Below are 23,541 nucleotides of genomic sequence, written 5' to 3'. Positions count from 1 at the left end.
TCTCATAGAATGAAGACAAACACAGAGATGGTGTGTCTAAGAAACTTCAAAAGGTGTAGACCTCCTGACTGAAGCATATTGGATTTATTTAATTTTTTTCATTATAGTAAGTATAAATATTTAAAACACTTTTTTTGGTCAATGTTGACTTGTATTTTTACTGAATAAATATTAACTCTGTCAAATACCCTTATCATTGTTAGAGCTATTGTTGTTTTCATTCTTCTACAATTTCAGTTGCATATCTTAAATGAATTTAATTCTCAGGACCTTTGAGAGGACAAATGAAACATGAATTTAGAGCTGAAAGAACCCTTTGAAATTATCTGCTTCACTCTTTTTATCCATTACAAGAAATTCCTTTGCAACTCTCCTGGTGGATGGTCATTTTGTTTATCAAGATTCTGCTCAGGACATAGAGCTGAACTGTTTCACAGAGCAGCCAGTTCGATGACTTTCCCCCACAGATTGAATCAAAATATGATTTTCTAAAGCTTCCACCTACCTGGTTCTACCTTGGGAACCAATCCACTATTCTTTCACCTGTGAGGTTGTTGCGCAAAAATGTAAAGGTAAATTCTCGGGCTCACCTAGTCATCTATTATCTCAGCTGAATATCATCAGTTGCCTGTGTTCCTCTGTAGGAAATGGTTTAGAAACAACAACTCCTGGTTGGTTTTTTGCCCATTTTATCTTTAACCTGTAACTGAGCATTGGGTTTCAGTATTGTGATCTCACGAGGCAGGTACAGAAGGACTGCAGCTCCTTTTTCTGAGTTCTCCTATTAATATGGCCAGAAGTTATAATCAGTATTTCAGCATAACAGCTATCACATGACTAGCTGAAAGTATGCATACATGTCAACTAAAATCCTAAAGTATTTTTCACATGTTCTTTCTTTCATCCAGCAGTGTTTTCTACCATCCCTCACACCCCTGGCCACATCACATTTATAGTATTTTGAGGTCTAAGCCCAGGACTTTCTCTTTGCCTCATGTATTCCTCTCATTTTAGTTTCTGTCTTACCTCGACACACAGTTATGTAAGGCAGAGAGGTGAGGCAGAATGAGAAGAGTGGAGAGTTAGAAGTAGACCCACTAAACTGGAGTGAAGGAGAGAAGCCCTGAAGACTTATATAATCCACCTGTAGGTCCTAGGAGGAAGGTGAATCCATATAATATTATGTGATACCCAGAGAGGACACAAGCAGAAAGTAGTGCTCCAGTCTAGCAGCTAAGCTCAGAAATTGTAAAATGCCTTAACAGGTACAAGAGCATGAAGCTGTAGGGTTCAGGGTCAGATGGTCAGGAATATGCTGAGGATGAGACTTATTAACAGGGAGCAGGGACTCTGTAATGGGACTCTAAGGTTCAAGGCAGGATACCAGACCCCAGAAAGAGGGCAAATGAGAGTAAAAAAGTCTTCCTGGCCAGGCACAGTGGCTCAGGCCTGTAATCTCAGCTCTTTGAGAGGCCGAGGTGTGCAGATCACGAGGTCAGGAGTTTGAGACCATCCTGGCCAACATGGTGAAACCCCATCTCCCGTCTCTACTAAAAAGACACAAAAATTAGCCGGGCATGATGACATGCACCTGTAGTCCCAGCTGCTCAGGAGGCTGAGGTAGGAGGATCGTTTGGACCCGGGAGGCTGAGGTGGGAGGATTGTTTGGACCCAGGAGGTCCAGTGGTTTGGACCCAGAGGTTTCAGTGAGCTGAGATCACGCCACTAGACTCCGTCTCAAAAAAAAAAAAAAAAAAAAAAAAAAAAAGGCTTCCTTGGGGTTGCTACTAATACTATAGTGTCTAGAGAGTAACTCTGGCCCAGAATAAATGATAAGACTTCAGACTCAAGAAAATCCAAGAGAAGCACTTGAAAATAGATTAGAGCTGGACTACCAGCAAGGCAGCACCATGCTACCATTATTATTTTTCTTCTTTTTCTTACCAGATATTTTCTAAGACCCACATATTTCCTTTTACCTTACTCTGTGCCATCTTATAGATCATCTGGATTTTACTGATTAGCAATTTTTGAAACAATTGATATATGTAAGACTCAACATAGAAATTCTCAGGAATGTTGTCTGAATACTGTTCAGTATGAAAATACAAGATAATCTTGTTTTCCTGAAGGCAAAAATAATTTAATAATGGAATATGCGTTAATCGTTTATCCTTTTAGTACTTTGCCATCACAACATTAAACGTGAGAGGGAGTCCCCGTGATAGAATATTCTAGCAGAGCTTTTCTTTCTTATTCTTTTTTAAGCCATAACTTTTAAATACTTCCCAACTTTTAAATACTCTAAGTTTTTTAATACTCATGTACTTAAATTACAAAGCGAAAGCTTGTGTGGAAAGGAGATAATGCATTCAGTGACAGGTTGTTTTGGGCATAGAATTGTAGACCCCTCTAAGCCTAAGGGGTAATTTCATAAAGCGGAACTTGCTTAAAAGAGGCTCCTTGTGGTGACTAAAACAACTCTTGGGCTGTAAGTGATGCTTCAGCCATGGGACGAGGTGTGGAAAGGAGCTTACTCAGACATTTTGGAAGGTAAAATGTGACCATTGGAAATTAGGTGGCTGGCTGTGGTGGCTCATAGCTGTAATTCCAGCACTTTCAGAGGCCAAGCAGGGAGGATCACTTGAGGCCGAGTCCGAGGCCTGTGAGACCCTGTCTCAAAAAAAAAAAAAAAAAAGGAAGAAAAAAAGAAAGAAAGAAAGAAAGAAAATATTAGTAGCATAGGAACAAGTTTTTCAAATGTCAGTTGAAGAAAAATTGGCTCCTGGTTTTTAGTAGCCTAGCCTGGAGTTGAGATACAAGAGGTAACGAGTTAATTACCTCAAGGGCTACCCCTAAATTTCTTTCTAGTCACTATCACTAAATGGTCCCCCATCTAAGAGACTATGGTTCAGAGTTGGATGGCCTATGGTTTCAGATGAAACCAGAAGACTTATGTGCCACTTAATCAGCTCTTCCTTTTAGGTTTTACCCCAGAGCTAAATCCTACTTGGGAAGGAGGGCATGTGTGTATGAGTATTAGAGTAAAATGCTTATTTGAGTACTTGCTTCAGTAGTGTTTCTTTTATTTTCCTCTTCCAGTTTCTGTCCTCCTACAAGGGAAAGTCATGATTACACTAACTGAGCTAAAATGCTTAGCAGATGCCCAGTCATCTTATCACATCTTAAAACCATGGTGGGACGTCTTCTGGTATTACATCACACTGATCATGCTGCTGGTGGCCGTGCTGGCCGGAGCTCTCCAGCTGACGCAGAGCAGGGTTCTGTGCTGTCTTCCATGCAAAGTGGAATTTGACAATCACTGTGCCGTGCCTTGGGACATCCTGAAAGCCAGCATGAACACATCCTCTAATCCTGGGACACCGCTTCCGCTCCCCCTCCGAATTCAGAATGACCTCCACCGACAGCAGTACTCCTATATCGATGCCGTCTGTTACGAGAAACAGCTCCATTGGTTTGCAAAGTTTTTCCCCTATCTGGTGCTCTTGCATACACTCATCTTTGCAGCCTGCAGCAACTTTTGGCTTCACTACCCCAGTACCAGTTCCAGGCTCGAGCATTTTGTGGCCATCCTTCACAAGTGCTTCGATTCTCCGTGGACCACCCGCGCCCTGTCAGAAACAGTGGCTGAGCAGTCAGTGAGGCCTCTGAAACTCTCCAAGTCCAAGATTTTGCTTTCATCCTCAGGGTGTTCAGCTGACATAGATTCCGGCAAACAGTCATTGCCCTACCCGCAGCCAGGTTTGGAGTCAGCTGGCATAGAAAGCCCAACTTCCAGTGTCCTGGACAAGAAGGAGGGTGAACAGGCCAAAGCTATCTTTGAAAAAGTGAAAAGATTCCGCATGCACGTGGAGCAGAAGGACATCATTTATAGAGTATATCTGAAACAGATAATAGTCAAAGTCATTTTGTTTGTGTTCATCATAACTTATGTTCCATATTTTTTAACCTACATCACTCTTGAAATCGACTGTTCAGTTGATGTGCAGGCTTTTACAGGATATAAGCGCTACCAGTGTGTCTATTCCTTAGCAGAAATCTTTAAGGTCCTGGCTTCATTTTATGTCATTTTGGTTATACTTTATGGTCTGACCTCTTCCTACAGCCTGTGGTGGATGCTGAGGAGTTCCCTGAAGCAATATTCCTTTGAGGCGTTAAGAGAAAAAAGCAACTACAGTGACATCCCTGATGTCAAGAATGACTTTGCCTTCATCCTTCATCTGGCTGATCAGTATGATCCTCTTTATTCCAAACGCTTCTCCATATTCCTATCAGAGGTCAGTGAGAACAAACTAAAACAGATCAACCTCAATAATGAATGGACAGTTGAGAAACTGAAAAGTAAGCTTGTGAAAAATGCCCAGGATAAGATAGAACTGCATCTTTTTATGCTCAGCGGTCTTCCAGACAATGTCTTTGAGTTAACTGAAATGGAAGTGCTAAGCCTGGAGCTTATCCCAGAGGTGAAGCTGCCCTCTGCAGTCTCACAGCTGGTCAACCTCAAGGAGCTTCGTGTGTACCATTCATCTCTGGTCGTAGACCATCCTGCACTGGCCTTTCTAGAGGAGAATTTAAAAATCCTCCGCCTGAAATTTACTGAAATGGGAAAAATCCCACGCTGGGTATTTCACCTCAAGAATCTCAAGGAACTTTATCTTTCGGGCTGTGTTCTCCCTGAACAGTTGAGTACTATGCAGTTGGAGGGCTTTCAGGACTTAAAAAATCTAAGGACACTCTACTTGAAGAGCAGCCTCTCCCGGATCCCACAAGTTGTTACAGACCTCTTGCCTTCATTGCAGAAACTGTCCCTTGATAATGAGGGAAGCAAACTGGTTGTGTTGAACAACTTGAAAAAGATGGTCAATCTGAAAAGCCTAGAATTGATCAGCTGTGACCTGGAACGCATTCCACACTCCATTTTCAGCCTGAATAATTTGCATGAGTTAGACCTAAGGGAAAATAACCTTAAAACTGTGGAAGAGATCATTAGCTTTCAGCACCTTCAGAATCTTTCCTGCTTAAAGTTGTGGCACAATAACATTGCTTATATTCCTGCACAGATCGGGGCATTATCTAACCTAGAGCAGCTCTCTTTGGACCATAATAATATTGAGAATCTGCCCTTGCAACTTTTCCTATGCACCAAACTACATTATTTGGATCTAAGCTATAACCACTTGACCTTCATTCCAGAAGAAATCCAGTATCTGAGTAATTTGCAGTACTTTGCTGTGACCAACAACAATGTGAGTAAATCCATTCTTTCTTTTATTCAGTATCTTCCATACTTGTAGTGTGTTACATAGGGAAAGAAAACACACTTCAAATCATACTGTGTGTTCTCAAGCCAAGCCCAATCCAATCTTGCATAAATTACCAAAACACTGAGCATCCATTTTTAATCTAAATTACAAGTTGTCGTGGAGATTTTATGAAAAAACATATAAGCATTTGGCATAGTTCCTGGCACATAATAGTTGCTCAGCAAATGTTTTTCTCTTTGTTTTTTTCCCAATTTTCTACATAAACATCACAAAGTATTTTAAACTATTTAATTCGTTATGGTAGAGCTTACTTTTTGTTTTATAAAGGTTTTAGATATTTAGGGAGTTTGGTAAAACTTTTCAGCTTTCCAAATCTGTCATAATAAAATAACTTCTTGTTCTAAAATGCTGGGATTAGGAATTATTCATAAATCCTTTTTGTGATGTGGTGAAAAAGATTTGAAATCTGCATGCATGTCTAGAAAGATGATTCAAAATGAAAGGCCTGCCTCTATAATACAACACTACGGCTTTTTAGAAGCTTTTTCCGGGATCCGTGCTTTAGAATGAACCAAATTTGCAATAGTAAAACCAAGTTAAAGAAAACTTAACTTTACAAAACCATGAAAAAACAAAATAAATGAGTAGTTTCCTAGGTTAAGATACGGAGGAGGAGGAAAAAGGAAAAATTCACTGTAGTCTAAAGGCAAGAGAGTGAGGCTAATGTCCATTTGGGAAGAAAGAGGGAAAACCTGGTCAGAAATCAAATCTACCTGATTTGAAACTGACATTCCTCTACTTGAAATCTACCAGAAACTGACATTCCTCTACTTGAAAATGGGTACAGCTATTCCACCACACTTCAAAATATATTATCCAAAAATTAGCTGGGCGTGGTGGCACACACCTGAAGTCCCAGCTACTCAGGAGCCTGAGGCAAGAGAATCACTTGAACCCGGGAGGTGGAGTTGCAGTGAGCCGAGATTCCACCACTGCACTCAAGCCTGGTAACAGAGCAAGACTCTGTCTCAAAAAAAAAGAGAAAATGTATTACCTTTTAGACTTTTTGTAGTTCATATGTCATGGTAAATATAACTATGAGCATGGTGTTGGCTAATAAACATATTAATCATACATTATTTTTGAAAACCATGGGTGTTAGATAAATACCAGAAAATTGGGGGACGAGAGCAAAATTCATGATTTTTAGCACTCTCAGACTTTATTCATATATAAAAGGAGAGAGTCCATTGTTAGATAAATGAGACATCTTCAGATCTTAAAGGTTTATGAGATTTTAAAACTACATTAGGATTGACCTAGACTAACAGTGTGCATCAGAATTACCCAAAAGGCTTGCTGAAACACAGATTGCTGAGCCCCACTCCGAGGGTTTCCGATTCAGTAGGCCAGATGTAGGACCCAAGAGTTTGCATTTCTAAAAAGTCCCCAGGTGGAGCTGATGATGCTGGCCTAGTGACTGCACTCTGAAAATCACAGGTCTAGAAGTGTATCAGTGCCATTTGATTATGCAGCTGATTAATATTAATATTTTGGTCACATTTTTTCCATTGTTAAATTTATAATAAAAATATAAATAATTATTTTTAAAGGCATTGGTTCCACTAAGCAGTTATACACAGTTAAATCACTTTCAAAAATGGATTTTTGAAAGTCGGAGCTTATTCAGTTGTTAGCTGCCCATGCATTATTTAAATGTATGAGCAGGTGAATGTTTCCACCATGTTAATGTAATGAAGAAACCTTAAGACCATTAGTACTTTTGACACCAAGTTTATGGAATCCTGGACCATGTCTGAAAGAATAAGTGTAAATATCAGACACATGCTTTCTTGAATAAGAAAGGATACTTTGTAGCACAGGAAAAGTCTTATGCTGAAAATACTTTATAACCAAAATAGAATGGTATCTTTTTGAGTGGGTTGTCCCAGAAATCTGAGAAAAAGTAGTTGCTGAGCATCGTTGGAGCCAAAATGATGAACATGACAGCTTTGAATTGGTGAACTTAGGGTCAAAGAAGCACTGTGCAGAGACTGTGTAACAACAATATGAATAAACTAAAACTCATCAGAGGACAGCCACCAGGAAGATGAAAACTCTGATGGAATACTTTAACCTCATGATGGGAACTGTAGGTGGGACGGGAGAATTGTCCACAATATTGGTCTTCAGATATTTGAAAAGTTTACATGGAGAACAAAACTTGCTGGGAATAGCTACAGTGTTAGAACTTAGGGCAAGTGGAGAAAACTAGGGCCATCAGGGGAAGATTTCTCATCTTTCCCATATAGCATTCAAAGATTGAATGAGCATTTGAGGAGGGAAAAGTCATTTTCTTATTAATAAAGCTCTCCAGACAGGGACTGCCAGATACTCAGTAGGAATGTTGTTAAAGGGCATCAGGAATTCACGTTTCATATGGGGATTTAACTAATTTTAAGATTATTTACAACCTTCAGAGTCTCATGATTCTGAGTTAGATCAAAATATTGAATCATGAGGTCAGGAGTTCGAGACCAGCCTGGCCAATATGGTGAAACCCCGTCTCTATTAATAATAAAAAAATTAGCCGGGCGTGGTGGCACACGCCTGTAGTCCCAGCTTCTTAGGAGGCTGAGGCAGAAGAATCGCTTGAACCCAGGAGAGACAGAGGTTGCAGTGAGCCGAGATCGCGCCACTGCACTCTAGCCTGAGCGACAGAGCAAGACTCCATCTCAAAAAAGGAAAAAAAGAAAATACCACATTGACTGCATACATAGTTAGACATGCATATACAAAGAAATTCAAGCCAATTAATCCATGTGGAATGGCAGTTAATAAAGATTCCTATAAGAGGCATTTTAAATGTCTGATCTCAAGACTTGGGCAGTGTATCAGGTTTATAGATGGAGGCAACAAATACTACCTCTTAAGCAGAAAAGACATTAGTTGAAAGGATATTAGGTATCTCATATTACCACTGAAAAGACTGCAAAACCAAGCTTGGAAAACAATCAGGCACAAAGTAAGTCAGGCAGCAGTGAGGACTATAGCCAGAATCATAGCGGAAAAGCACAATGGTGAGGATACACTGCCGAGGACCTTACCAGCTCAGAGCACTGGTTCTGTTCTTGAAAACTTGATGTTGCTGCTGTTGTGACCCTGGGCCTCCCACAGAATAGATTCTTCATGGCCTCCACTTCTTTGTGATGTTAGCCCCAGTTCAAAGTCCGAGTCTGAGCAGCTGATTGGCACAGCTAATGAATGCCCACATTGTGGCTATAGGAGAGCTGAGAACACAAGAATCTGGTGGCAGTAGTTTCTCTAGTAGAAAATGAGCTCTACTACCCACCAAGACTCATAAGGTAGGGAATTCCCTCGACATGGGAACGTGTTGGGCAGTCCCTGGGTGGCGGATATTCACTGAGCAGGCACTTCAGGGTGTCTTCCATAGGACGGTAATAGGTGTCACCACAAAAAACATTAAGTGTTTCTTTTGATCATATTTTTGCTGCAGGATTCTTCAGAGCCTTTAACATATGAATATGCATTGTGCTTCTCCAAGGAGAGATGGTATGCAATATTCGCCAAATGTGTTTGAGCAAGACACCTTTTTTTATAGAGTGACTCTTGTGTTCTGTGAAGCATACCCTAAGAACACTGGATTAGGGAAGTGTTAAAAAATAGAGGTCATCCACAGAGGACTGAAAAAAACATAACCAAATGTAATAAGAGATGAGACCATTTAGTAAGGTGGGTCAGAATGGAGAGTCCCTGGAAGTCTGCCAGTCAAATTCATGTTTGATTCATTGGATAGTGACCAGGGTGAGACTTGAGCTTGAAAGTGCTAGTTAGCCTGAACTGGTACCTTCAAAGGAGGCTCTGATTGTAGCATATAAAAGGCTTAGGCGAGGACAGCCAAGAAACAAAACCCCATAGAAAGGTTGAATCAGTTATGATTTAGAAATAGGAGTACAGATTTAAAACAAGAGACAAAGACTCTCATACCTGAAAGGAACACTGAGTCCACAGACTGCAGCCTGGGGGTCAAGTCTACCCACTGCCTGTTTTTAAACAGCCCAGGCTAGGAAAGGTTTTTACATTTTTAGATAGTTGGGGGAAGAAAATCAAAAGAATATTTTGTGACCCGTAAAAATTATATGAAATTCAAATTTCAATTTCTACAAATAGATTCCATTGTTTTTATTAGTGGGCCTGTATTACAACAAAATTATATTCAATTGTTATATTTTGAATTTCATTACTTAAAAATGTATGGAATTTTTTTTCTATTATATAAGGATCTGCATAATATTTTCACTTTTGCCTCTTGGCCCAGAAAGCCTAAAATACTTATTCTTCTGGTCCTTTGGAGAAAAACTTTGCCAGCCCCTACTCTAGTCCACTGCCCTTATTTTACTGAGGCTCAGAGCAATTCACCTGAGGTCTGAAGTTTCCTGGCAAGGGGGCTAGGATGGAACCCAAACATTCTGATTTCTACTCTACTATTCTTCTACTATGTCTCCTATGCATCAATCCAAGTGATTCTACATGGGGTACAGTGGTATATGCAGGTGGGCGTGGAAGGTGGGAGAAATGGAGGCAAGATCCATCCCTGTCGCAGTGCCAAGAGTAATTGGATTATGGTGGCATTGATTGTAATGGAGGGAAGCACATGGGAAAGGATTGAGCTAGGTTTGCTGAAATCTTAGACCAGTCCAATTTACACCTAGGTCTTCTTACTTCCACATTTGTGCTTTTTTTTTTTTTTTTCTTATATTAGTTTGAAGACTTCTAGCCAGAAGGTGAATAATGTAGAAATTCCTTCTGAAGATCATCTATGTGACACTGGGTTTTGTTATTATTGGCATCACTACTTAGAAACAGAAATATTCAGCTGTGTTTCTTGAAATGATTGGACTTTAGGGTTTGGTAAGCATTTCCTGAGATAGCATGTGTCATTGGCCAGAAAAAAAAAAAAAAAGGAAATCTGGTATTGAGAAGAATTCTAAAGTAAGATCCCAGCCTCTGGGAAAAAGCCGGGGGTATTTAATTAACAATGTCAGCCATAGATGTAAAGGAAAACCATTCTGTTCTCGGGGACTTCAATTCATTTTGCTGAAGACATTTGGTTGTCAGAGAATTCTAGGATGTAGAGAGATTATATAGCCATTAGTTTTTGTTGTTGTCATCTATTTTGTAGTTTATCATATAGTTTATGTATGTGTGTATTATATGTTATAGTTTATTCCATAAAACTATTTTATTGTTGAAGTATGTCATCCCCATAATAGTCTGTAAGCTTTCCCATTGGTTTTTTTTAGAAGAAATCAGTGATCCACTAAGGTAATTTTTTGCTCTCTGGCTCATGTGTCATACAGTCTAAGAAAGGGCATGCTAAATAAGTTAGTTTTAAATAATTGTTTTCTAACATTTTTTATAAAATTTGTTTTTATAAAATTTGTTGACCCAGGCAAAATTGGAGTTCTTGTAAGCTTCAAGGCAAACAATTTTTAAAGCTGTAAGTAGATTTTTCAGGATAAAATTGCTGAATTGAAGGAAAGTCTTGAGTCTTTAACAAAACTCCCCATGCTCCTTTAGAAAAATTGAATAAGAGTAGGTGAGGTAAGATCCTGTGCCTTAACTGGGCAGAGAGCTGGAGAGAAAGCCCCGGAGATGAAACTTCGCACATAGGAGGAGTTAGGCCAGCGCAGCCCTTGACTCACTTTCACAGCAGCAATGCTAAGGGGCTGGCCCTGAGGCCCACTCCCACTACCTTGGGAAATCCCTCTCTTCTACTGGAGCCTGAGAAGTTCACTAAAATCACAGATGTAGAGATTTGAAAGGAGACTGGTGGGAATGTGTTAGTGCTGATAGCCAGACAAGAGAGTGAGGGCAGTGGCTTCAGGGTAATCACCCAGTAGGAAATCAGTCCAGTTAAATGAGGTAGTTGCTGGGAATCTGAAGCTGACTGAAGAAGGGAAATATGGAATTCCCTAATGCAGCTTAGGTTAGGGCACTTTTCTTCATACCACTCATTACAGACAATTGTGTAATCGTTTCATGTTTCTCTCTTCCGTGAGACTAGTGCTTCTCAACTGGGAATGATTTTGCCTCCCAAGAGACATTTGTCTGGAAATATTTTTGGTTGTCACAACTGGGAAGGGGAGTGGCACTGGTAACTGGTGCGTAGAGGCTGAGGATGCTGCTAAACACCCTACACTGCACAGGACAGCCCCACAGCAAGAATTTTTCCACCCACAATGTCAACAATGCTGAGGCTGAGATGTCCATGGTGACCTGCATTAGGCTAAAGTTTTCAAAGGCAGTCTTTCTAACTCAGTACTTTATCCCGGCAGCTAGCTGGGAGCCTGGCACATCAGAAGGCGCTCAGCACGTGCTCACTGAATATAAATGAGCCAAGCCTAATTTCTTTTTTTAGCCAGTTTGCCTGAGTCATTTTATAGGCACCAACAAGCACTCTTAATAATGCACACTGCAAAGGACTGATTTTTTCCTCCACTTGGACATCACTGACCCTACTTCTGAGCTGCAGGTATCTCTGTGCAGAAGGGGTTGCCTTAGAAAAGGTTGCATTTCTTCTCATCTCTCTGCCTCATCTCCCAGTGTAAGTCTGCATATGTAGGGTTTGCATCTGCTCTTGGGAAGGAAATGAAAGTAAAGGGTAGATATTTTCCCTTTGTTTATATCTAACATTTTGGTGTACAATGATGATCTACATGGAATGTTATTCTTAGCAGTGACAATCATTAGATTTATTTTTAAGGATATACAGCACTGAATGTGTGTTAGAGGGAGGGGTGATGTAGGAGAATGCAGTTTACAACATCATTAACATTTTTAATGGAATTTGGTCATTTTTCAGTTTATAGAAAAGCTGTTTATCCTTTTGAGGAGAGACAGTTCTGGATGGCCCTAGAAACTTGTCTCCCAGCCGGTCTGCATTAGCCCATCAGAGGATATAGGCCAAGTCCCTGAGTGCCCTTTTTATTCCTGTTTCTAACAAAGGCAGTTTTTGAACCAAGGAACCTACATTATTTCATAGTTTTTGTAGGTGGCCCCTGTCCCCAGCCAATATGTAGAGTATTATGGGGGGTGGGGGGCGGTGGTATGTGCAGTGTATCTATGCTGAGGCCAGACTTATCCCTCAGTGAAGTGATGAGTTGAAGGGATTGTGTATCTGCTCAACTTCTTCTCTGGAGGTCTTTCCTCAATAAACCCTATTTCTTGTATGTACTGTGGCTCCCTTAGAAATTGACATACAACCTATCTACCATGTAGGGAAGCAGTCAACGGGAGCAGCTTTAGGAGTTGACCTAATTTGCATAATATTTATTATATTTAAAATTATCTGTGTTATAAATTATTTAGTTGAAACCATGCCAGAGGGAAGGAACAAGAGTAAATATTCAGGTGTATGTGTATGTAGAGGGGAATGAAATGTGCACGTATATATAATCATATTTTTTTGCTTCTGCTTCTGTAGGCTTTTTTAAAAAAGAGAATAAAGTTTTCAGTCTCCTATCAGATTCTTAGGATGTTTTTAAGGGTATTATTCATTACATTACACAGTAAACTTTATGAAGACTCTTGAGGGTAATTTATTTCTGATCGAGGACTCAAGAGTAATTATGATTCTTCTTACTGGTTTGTTTTTTATCTTAACGACAATGTGTGTATAACTACATTTTCTTTAAGAATTGCTTGTTAAATTCTTTAACAAGTGGGCAAGAAATTCGTTGCCCACCCATATACAGCAAGGATATAGGTGTCCAAGGTAGCCACAGTCCTCACTCCTCGTTGTACTCCTATCTTCATTTTCCCTCTATCTTTTCATCTACTTCAAATTTATCATCATTGTAGTCTGCATCATTTATAAACCTCCAGAAATGTTTTTTTTTTTTTTGGAAAAAAGGTAAATGTCTTATCATAAGCCACCAAAAACCTATTTTACCAGCTTCTTTTTTCTTCCCTTTCCAGATTGAGATGCTACCAGATGGGCTGTTTCAGTGCAAAAAGCTGCAATGTTTACTTTTGGGGAAAAATAGCTTGATGAATTTGTCCCCTCACGTGGGTGAGCTGTCAAACCTTACTCATCTGGAGCTCATTGGTAATTACCTGGAAACACTTCCTCCTGAACTGGAAGGATGTCAGTCCCTAAAACGGAGCTGTCTGATTGTTGAGGAGAACTTGCTCAATACTCTTCCTCTCCCTGTAACAGAACGTTTACAGACATGCTTAGACAAATGTTGACTTAAAGAAAAGAGACCCATGTTTCAAAATCATTTTTCAAAGTATGCTCGGCCGGGCATGGTGGCTCATGCCTATAATCCCAGCACTTTGGGAGGCCAAGATGAGTGGATTGCTTGAGGTCAGGAGTTCGAGACCAGCCTGGCCAACCTGGTGAAACACCATCTCTGCTAAAAATACAAAAAAATTAGCCGGTTGTGGTGGCGTGCGCCTGTAATCCCAGCTACTTGGGAGGCTGAGGCAGGAGAATTGCTTGAACCAGGGAGGTGGAGGTTGCAGTGAGCTGAGATTGTGCCACTGTACACCAGCCTGGGTGACAGAGCAAGACTCTATCTCAAAAAAAAAAAAAATGTTCCAGGGCTTTAAATGAGAAGTAAAATTTTCTAAGTTAATAAAGATGAAGAATGGGTGACTATTATGATGAACCATAACTAAATGTCTTATTAAAGCAACTCAGTGTCTAGCCCTAAGTTAACCAGGTAAAAACTGTTAACACTAACCTGAAGTTTTGTGAATAACTGTTCTTTAACTTATTGAGATGTTGCAAGAAATGCACATCCGGGGTGGACTGGGAGCTGTGAAATGACTAAATTCCTCCTTGCAGTGTTTACCTTCAAGATTGTATAGGTATTCTCTCCTCTTCTTCCCCCAGTCCCCATTACTTATTTGCACACTTGTTTTAACTGACTTCCTGTTTTGATATTTATCACCAAGACCATAAACTCATCAATATGAATTTTCTTGATGTATACTCACCACTCTTTGATTTATGTTCCTAAATTTTTTTAGATAGGGTGTATTGTGCTTCGCAGAATTCTTTTTTGGCTTAATTTTTACTTCCTTTCCCAGCTTGCTTGAGTCTTCCTTAACCTGGTTTTCTCTTAACACCAATGATGAATCCTGAGAAAATGCCTGCATTTGGCCTTTGCCTAGAACAGGAGCTGAGTATTTAAGACGTATTATCCTCGGGGCATCCTGAAAATTAATGTATTCCCTAAAATTTCTTGTCTATCATCAAGGCCTTTTTTTATTTGTTAAGAATTTTTATATTAAATGTAAAACATAAATATTTTCTATTGTATAGTCTTGGATTCAACATCTGTGAGGAGCATTTTTGTAAGATACATAGAATTTATGCATTTCTTTATGAACTTAGTGTTCTTGGTTTCGGCTGTTTATGACTCTCATGTTTATGTACATTCTGCTCCAAAATGTTTTTGTACTCTGCAACTAATTACTTTTGGATAACAAAAGCCTTGTGTTTAATGCCCTAAAGTATTTGGGGGTTTCCTTGTGAGAGAGTGGCCGAATCATCTACCTCTCTCTTTCCTAGTCGCTGTGCAATCGTACGGGTACAATTCTTAATTACTTACAAAAACTGTGATAGAGGGGAGAGGTACAGATTTGGTTTTTAAATTGATTTTAAAATACTTTATAGAAATTTAGTAAGAGTTAAAGCAAAAGACTTTTTTTCCCTCCATCTGTGTAATCTCTAGCTATGATTATAATGTAAAACAGCCTCTATTCAGTGTCTAAAATGAGTTCTCAAAACCCACAAAGAAATAGATCCATTTAACTGAAATTCATCTCATGCCTTTATCTAACTCTTCTGGAAAATACATTTTGCTCCTTTTTATAAAGAGCTTTGTGTTTGACCTTTTATTATGCATATTTTTAATGAATAAAATCAACTGACTCATTTTTGGGAAATGTACATCTTTAATGTGTTTTTCCCTAAGGGTCTAGGCTTTATGATGCCACCTCTTCATTTTGGATATAACTATGAAGAAATCTATTAACTGCACCTACACAAAAGTGGAAAACACTATAGGTAAACAGTACTGTGTATATGGAATTGCGGTGCGTGGTATGTGTTTTCTCTTGCTTTGTTCCAGAAAGATGAAAGTGAGTCTTTAAAGCATAGCAAATAGAGCTTCCCCTCACCTGCCACACACTCCTGCACTAAAGTTCAGAGAAAAGAATTATTCAAATCAAATGAAATTTGAATAATATTAGCTATCAGGAATATAGGACACCAAACACACTGCCTCACACATCATTATTTATTCTGAACGGAAAGGAACAGTGTAAAAATAAACTACTTACCAAAACTTGCCTTTAGTCAGAACATTCAGCTCTCAGGGAAGCAGGTATAACTGATGAAACTTCTAGGACTTCAGAAAACAGATTCTAATTATATCCATGTTTTTTGTTTTTATTTTCATTTTTTAAGTGTGAGTTGATGTTTATTTTAGTGTTTCACAATAGAATTATCTACTGATTCCAGTGTGGCATATGATTAAGTTTTGGACATGAATATGCCAAAAGTGCTTAAATGTTTTTGGCCACATAACTAGCTAGAATTTCAAAACAAAATTCAGATTTGCTGCCATTCACCTGAGGAACTTCTCCATGGCTCGTCACTGGTTTGGTTCAACTGCAAAAGTCATTGGCTAAATTTTCCTTATCACCTACGTAAATTTCTAGAGGAATTTACTAGCAGGATTAATAATGAATATTATAAACTGCTTTCCACACACTAGGGTATAATTATTCGTGCAATCTATGTTGTTCTTGATGCCATGGTTTTACATCTTTTAATTTAAACCTTGTACACCAGTGTTTAGGTCACTTTTGAGACAAGGTAGCCCTGATGCAAGGAACAATGAGGCTACTACTTCACATAAAAAATAGAGTGTTAATACCACCTTTACTGTACTGTTGGAGCAGATCTTTATTTTACAAGCGTTCATATTCACATAAAAGAATTTTAAATGAAGAAAATTAAGTTTGTTAAATTATAATTATGAGACTTTCGTTGGCATTTGATTTCAAGAATACATATGCATTTTCCGAAAAATAAATGTGGAGGTTATTCAGAACAAAATTCATAGCTTATGGTAGTAATGGCATGGATTAATTTTATTTGCATGCACACACAGACACACATACTTCATATATGCAAATTATAACATTAGTTTTTGATATATCTAGGTTTTTCTTTTCCAAAATTGCAGGAGGTTGTAGATTAAATAAGTATGATAGAAAGTTTTTTAATTCATTAATCATGAAGTGCTCTATTCCCTAAGTTATGACATTTAGAAGAAATCACATGCTCAACCTTAATCTGAGAACCTAAGTGTTTTTCAGCATTCCAGTAAAGGAGTAGTGTTCTTTTCCTAACTTACAGCAGGGTACATGTGTGTGGCACATAGATACTATATTTTCATTCTTCACTCCCAGTCTTAATTTCTTTCCCCTGTATGTCACTGTATTTTATGTCACTTCACATTGTGTTAAACAGGGTAAATAGAGATTCTCAGTATCTCAGTGCTGTGGCATAGCTCCAATAGGTGTGCTGTGGTGCACTGCAGTGATGTATTTGTATAACATCATTTGATAGTGAAAAATTTTTTTTCAGTTCAAGTGTTTTGTGATTAAAATTTTATGTTTAATTAAAATATTGCATAATATTGATGGATTCAAAAACCATTAAAATAATCAAACAATTATTCTGTGGCCTTAACATTATTTTCTTGTGTTTTCAATAAAATTTTCTTTTCATCTTTCCATCTTCACATTCTCTTAGCATCATCCTATGCAAATAAGGTATGTTGTTTTTCTTCTCCACTCACCTACCGCACTAAATTTGATCAGCACTTGTACAGTAACAGCATATATTTGTGCCAGAAGATTTGCAATGATAGTTGAGCATGTATTTATTTAGGAGGAAGCCAGTGCCTGCAATTTTGTCTCATTGAGTAGTTTTACTTTGCCCATCCTGCAGTATTTAGAGCTGATCTCTACCCAAAGCAGGACAATGTAACTGTAGATCTGCTTTGTTTTCAGTAACTGTACATTGCATCAGAATCTGTTTATTTCTATCTGGAAACAGAATGGCGGGGGAGGGAAGGAGTTATTTTGCATCCTAGTTTGTATTATGAAGTCATCATATATATATTTGAAATAGTATAAACTCATTACGGTTGCAGAATGCCCTCGATATAATTATTTCTTTTCAGCTGGATGTGAAAAGCTGAAGCAGTGAAAACCTGCAGTCCTATTTCATTGGTTTCCTTCTGTTTCTTGTCCATCACTTCTGTATCCACAGGGAGCTATCTACTACATACCTTTGGTAACAGGCTACATTCTCTTCAGATTTTTTATATGAATAATTTCATCAGCACTAAAGCATTAACATAGAATAATGAGCCAAAGTACTGAGTCGAGATGGCTTTCAGTTGAGTTTAATTTCACATTTCACTTTTGCATTTGACTTGTATAATACACTACTGCTGAGAAAAACAATTACTAATGCCTTCTGCATGTTGTACTTTATCTCTAACAGAGATGGTGCAATTTCAAGAATACAAAGGGGTATAGAGTTAGAATGGATGTGTTCATGCACATGTGTTGTGTTTAAATATTAATGTTTACAGGAAGATTTTTTTTAAATTCTTCAAATACTTCACTTAGTGAAATAATGGGCCAATCTGGAATAGAGACATTTTCTTTGGTTAGTGCAAGAGTGAAAGCTAGCATTTGTTAACCTTCACATATTTGTCTGTGTACAATTGTTTTTGCTTCTGCTAATGAATTATTAGAAAATGGAAGATTTTGTTTAATGTTTTTGGCCCTCAGGTTTACCGTGTAAATCTGCATTTTTGGTGGTAAATCCCTTTCACAGATTCAGTAGCTTTTGGTAAACTTCACTGTTTTTAAAGTACCTTTTGTGTAAAATAAAGATCCAATTTTTATAACAAATGGCAAATAAAAACAGTAAATGCTGGAAGAAGTTGACTGTACTAATTTTAACCAAGTTCCAAAAGTGATTCCCTCTCTCTTCTCATGCTTCCTTGTACTGTCGTACTGTTATTCACCAAATGATAGATTTCAGATTTACATGTGAATCTTACAACAGTGGTATGGTTTTCAAAATATGCTACCATGGCCACAAAATAACAAGCACCTGAAAAGAGCTGCGTGGATCCTAGAATACATGGGTTGCGGGGGATAGTAGATCTCTCATGAGTGGGCCCGTCTTTCCTTGGAATTCATCAGGGACAGATGTTCATAGAACACCTCATCTCTCTCCTTTCTTCTTGATGTCTATTTCTCCATTTCCTTTTAGTTTAACATTAACACTGAATTGTGAACCAGGTAAGCAAAAGCTAAAGAACTGCAAGACAGGTAATTCTGAGATGGTTTAGCCAAAGGTGAAAAAATTGAATTACTGGATAAAATATGTACATGATAGTTTGAACTTTTCGATAGAAAACAGCCTCTCTCGGTCTCTTACACGCACACACACACAGTTTCAGGACCACATTAGAAAGCTGATAGCCAGAATTTTGCTGGAATATATATAGACTGAATCATATTATGAAGGAAAGTAACTTAGTTGTTCCCTGGCCATATTCTCTGAAAATGTAGTAAGTCATTCAAGAAAGGCTTTCCCCATCTCTAAGTGGTTCAGGAATGGGAAGTCTATTGAAATGAAGTGAGTGCCTGCCTCCAGGCATTAGCAGCCTTTCAGGGACTGCTAGGTGCTTTGAGATGCTGAAGTTATATGCTAACAGTCTGCCCGGCAGTGACATGCCCCACTAAACACAGCGACAATTGTGGCTTCATGTACTTCAGCATTCACTTCCACATTTCAAAATGGCTTTTTGAAAAAGTGGTAAAAGGTTCAACTGGAAGGGAGAGACTCCGGTGCTGCTGAGGGCAGGGTTCCATTCTCTGGAGCGCAACTTTTGTTATGGTTTGTTTCCTTCTCCTCTGTTCCCACCTGGTGTTCTTTGTCACCGTCATTCCTGAGGTCTAGGGAAAAGCAGTGTATCCAAAATGCACAAAGCCAGACCTCAAACTCAAGTCCCATATTTACATAAGATCCTATATCGACATGCTAAAGAAGGATCAGAAAAGGCCACTTTAATATGCATAGTCTTTTTAAAATGCAAATCTCTTTCTTTATCCCATGTTATCTCATCTTCCCCTAGACTTGAGTTCTGTCTTTTTGCCTCCTAAATAGCAGAGATTCTATAGAGCTGCCTGTTAGCTCGTGAGATTTTCAAATTACTTCCTTATGATAAATACCTTCCATTTTGGAGCCCTTTGTATTCCTATAGGGCTCAATCCACATCATTTTTTTACTCTCTACCTCCCTCTGCTGCTGAGAGGAGAAAATGTCAAATAGAAGCATGCCACCAGCACCCATCTGTAGGTTAATATAACTCCAGATTCTTTCTTTTGGAAAAAAAGATTCATGCGTATCTTACTTACCTGCGAAGCCATCACAGATTCTCTCTGCTTTCCTTTAACACCAAACCTTCTGGTCAGCCCTATTTCCTCACTGAGTATTCACTTTTCAACCCACTTCTGTCCAGCTCTCCACATGTCCCAGTTTCTGCCCCTCCTGGTAATTTCTCTTATACAGATTACCAATCACTTATTTGCCAAGAGCAGTGACTTCTCAGTCCTAGCCTCTGTAGGTAGAGTGGAAATGCTTTTTTGGGTTTATCAACATTTGTAAATCTTGGCCAACCTTCTTCCTCATGGAGTGTGGGCCTAACAATTGCAGGTGTAAAAGATTTACAAAGTTATGAATCAGCACTGACCCTGCAATTACTGTTTTGGAGCCTAGCCTCTCCTTCCTGATATGGTCCTTAAACGACAGCATCCAGTTTCTTGCTCCTATACTCAGTTTCTCCTTGCCTTCCCTTGCCTTTATCAAATGCAGCCCCCAAGGTAAGATCTTGAGGATTCATTGGCCCTCACTTAATATCAGTAACTCTACCTCAAATGAGATGCACATAGCCCCATGCAGTTCCTGGCACCAAGATCAGACCATACTGTGTGGGCACCCTGGGCAGGTAAGTGTGTGGTACTCCTTTAAAAGAACATGCTTAGAATGTTTATTCAACATGTTTTTGGTAGAAATGGGAAAGCTGGCGTTCTGTTGGAAAAAAACAATCACGAACCTTTTAACTATCTTTGTATTCCTTTTTCCAAAACTAAAACTCTATCTAGCAAGAATGAGATAGAGTTTAAAGATAATTTAGCAGAAAGACAAGTGGGCCTAGGGGCTGTAGGGAATATGAGGTTTTACAGCTCATGGCATTTCTGTCGAATATCCCCAATCGACAGCCTCCCAGGCCTTGTTAGCAGGCCTGTCAGCTGCTAAGTCTCCCTTCTTGTTCTCTTTCAAAGCATCCTACTCTCTTTGTCCCCCCACCCTTATCCCTCCCAGATCTCACTCCCTCCAACCACTCTTGTGGGCTCTTGCTCTCTTTCGCTTGCTCTAGGATTGTGCTGCTCGGCATTGCCCCAACCACCATACTCCAAGCTTACGTATCCTCACCTATTACTAACTCCCATCTTCAAGAATATGAAATACCTATTATTCCAAGGATGATGCTTTAGCTTGTTCTCACCAAAATACATGTCTCCCAGTTATCAAGGTTCTCTCTTTCTAGAAGGTAATTTCTTGCCACAGTTTCAAATTTAAAATAAGAGACTTATTCCAAATGTTGAATGGGCAAAGGGCCAAGTTTCATTTGTTAGGCTGCTAACATAAGGAATTACATGTGGAAACCTGAGTTAACTGGCACCAAATTTCCAGTTAGTCCAATGACATGTAGTTACTCCTTGTAAATTAATACCCCAGGCACCTGTTTAAGTGCACTTATCCTTAGTTCAGCACAGCCTAGCATGTGAGTACCTTGGCTATGGCCATGACTATTTTCTTCTCAACAGGAATCAAAAAGTTACCATTGTGGTGCGAAAAACTGTTTCTCCCTTGAAATGCTTCTCAGTCATTAAGGAGTAGGTGGGAAGGTTTCCCTTCTGGAGTTTCTGAAACTGCACCACTAGTAGGGACTAAACACCACCTGTGTGAAGGGAGTTTCCTTCTAGTCTTTCCCTGAGCTTGGGTTGGATTCACACCTTTGTCTATAGTAATGCATAGAGAAACTTCTCAGATCCTCAAGGGGAGAAAAGAACAGTTCTCTTTTTCAAGTGAATCAAACCACCCTTTTCATAATAGATTGAGCCTTTCTCTGGCAGTTGTTCTGTGAAAAGGGAAACCCTAAAGAAGTAGCCACGTGAAGAATTGATGCAACGCGCATTAAATGGCCTGAGGAAAATCTGCTTGGCTTGTGATATCAGAGCAGCACAATGCATGTCAGGAACCTTACTGATGGCTTCAAATTGAGAAAAGAGAATAATCTATTTAGTTCCTGCTCCTTGAGTTTGGAGAAGGAGCAGGAAGGAAGTATTGAGGTGGTATATGACAATAACTTTATTTTGCACCTCCTGTGTGCCAGGCAGTCTACTAGGTTTTCCATGTGTACTCTCAATCCAGCCAACAACCCTATTTGGTATGTTGTTCTGATTTTACAGGTGAGAAAGAAGACTTCCAAATTATTACCATCCCAAGGTCTCATGACTGTTGAGAAGAGGAACCATATTCAACCTACAGGTCTGCATAGCCTGTTTCTACAGAGATTTAGCTGAACATTAAACATCAACTTTATCCTCTCATAACCACCTTGGTGTTTTGAAAACTCTGGTTTTCAGAGCTCAGTGGTCTCATCCAGTCTGCTTTGATCCTAGTGCTTCCTCCTGCTCTATATCTATCCTAGTTTCTATCTCCTCAGCCATAGTCACTTCCGATATATTTTATTTTCCTCCTCATCCTCTAATATAATTCTGGATTCAGAGAACTTCCCAATGAGAAGAAACCATGGAGAATTTGCGGAGAAGGAAGGGTTAAGTGGCTTGTTGGAGATCACAGCCCCAGTGATTCAGGAAGATGGTACCGTGATCTGTGCATGGCCTTGTTGAATGCTCTTTTCACTCTGCTGGGCTGGCTCTGAAGAGCACAGATAATCCGCATTTCACCAAAGCCTAGCGGAAGAGCCAGATCAGCACCCATGTCTCCCACCTAACTCTAGAATCTGTGTATTCTCTAACAAGCTGCATTCACTTTAGTTGTAATCTGCATCTTAATGATAATCCCTTCCCATGCACAGTGCATCACTGTACCAGAGAACTTTAGGCCATTTTCCCCATTTCACATATAAGCAAACTGGGCTCTGAAAGAGACACCTTCAGTAGTTACCATTATTGGGAACTACTAAAGCACCTGCCATGAGCTTTATAAATATCATTAATCCTTAAAGCATATCAAGTAGGCATTACCTCTATTTTACAGGTTCAGGTAGCTTAACTAACATACTAGATTATATAGCTAGCATAGCACATGGGAGAGTCAGGTTTTAAACTAGGGACTCCATAGCACCATAGACTCTGCTTTTTATATACTATGCACTGCCATGGTCATATGGCTATTAAGTGGTAGGGTTGTGAGCACAGTCTAGGATTTTAACATCTAATTCAGTATTCTGTTCTTTATGATGTGCAGGCTCTGAATATTCTGAATGTTGAAAAGGATTAATACAAATGTAGACATGTGCCTGCCTACACAGAGTTTTAAACATCTTAGTATAATTTCTTCCAAATAACCCATTTATGTATAAACTTTATTTTGAAAGTGCATAGTTTATATTTTAATGTTTTAACCTAAATCTATGAGTATATTTGCTCACATTAGAAGAATGGAGTGTCATGCTGGATTTCTGACCCCGTGGGTGATGTTGGATAATGACCCCAACCTCTTAAAAAGAGTTGTTAACATTTAGTGTTTTTTGTTTCAGTTTGCAAATGAGGCTCACATCAGTTTGGGTTTTATTAGAGAATGGAAGTTCCAGTTTAACTCCCTGAGAGTGCTGATTTATTATAGGAAAATGCTGGCAAACATTTTAGACTTGCAAAATGACTTCTAATCACAGTTCAGACTAAATTCGTTCTTCTGCTGATTTAGAATGTTGGAGAGTGAGAAGAGTGAGGAGGAGGGACAAGTTATGCTGTCTTTATTGAATTCATGCCATGTTCCAGATAAGAAGCTGCCTTCCTTGCCCTGGAA

The 23,541-nt window shown here is 39.1% G+C and overlaps 2 protein-coding genes across 2 annotated transcripts in view; both read left to right on the top strand.

Moving 5' to 3' along the window:
• The window catches only part of LOC129031185 (uncharacterized), a 56,644-nt gene extending 53,524 nt beyond the window's left edge, over window positions 1–3,120 (top strand). Inside the window, exons 2-3 of the mRNA XM_063652918.1 lie at window positions 9–106; window positions 3,103–3,120. Coding sequence (XP_063508988.1) covers window positions 10–72 — 63 coding nt within the window. The 5' untranslated portion in view covers window position 9 and the 3' untranslated portion in view covers window positions 73–106; window positions 3,103–3,120. The remainder of the gene's footprint in view (window positions 1–8; window positions 107–3,102) is intronic.
• LRRC8B (leucine rich repeat containing 8 VRAC subunit B) overlaps window positions 1–17,065 on the top strand; it is a 28,183-nt gene extending 11,118 nt beyond the window's left edge. Inside the window, exons 2-4 of the mRNA XM_054477114.2 lie at window positions 9–106; window positions 3,103–5,267; window positions 13,287–17,065. Of these exons, the coding sequence (XP_054333089.1) occupies window positions 3,129–5,267; window positions 13,287–13,559 (2,412 nt within the window). The 5' untranslated portion in view covers window positions 9–106; window positions 3,103–3,128 and the 3' untranslated portion in view covers window positions 13,560–17,065. The remainder of the gene's footprint in view (window positions 1–8; window positions 107–3,102; window positions 5,268–13,286) is intronic.
• Window positions 17,066–23,541: the final 6,476 nt, after the last annotated feature.

The sequence above is a fragment of the Pongo pygmaeus genome, chromosome 1, assembly GCF_028885625.2.
Source record: "Pongo pygmaeus isolate AG05252 chromosome 1, NHGRI_mPonPyg2-v2.0_pri, whole genome shotgun sequence".
Classification (NCBI taxonomy): Eukaryota; Metazoa; Chordata; class Mammalia; order Primates; family Hominidae; genus Pongo; species Pongo pygmaeus.
The sequence above is the reverse complement of the archived record's forward strand: the minus strand, read 5'-3'. Positions and strand labels throughout refer to the sequence as shown.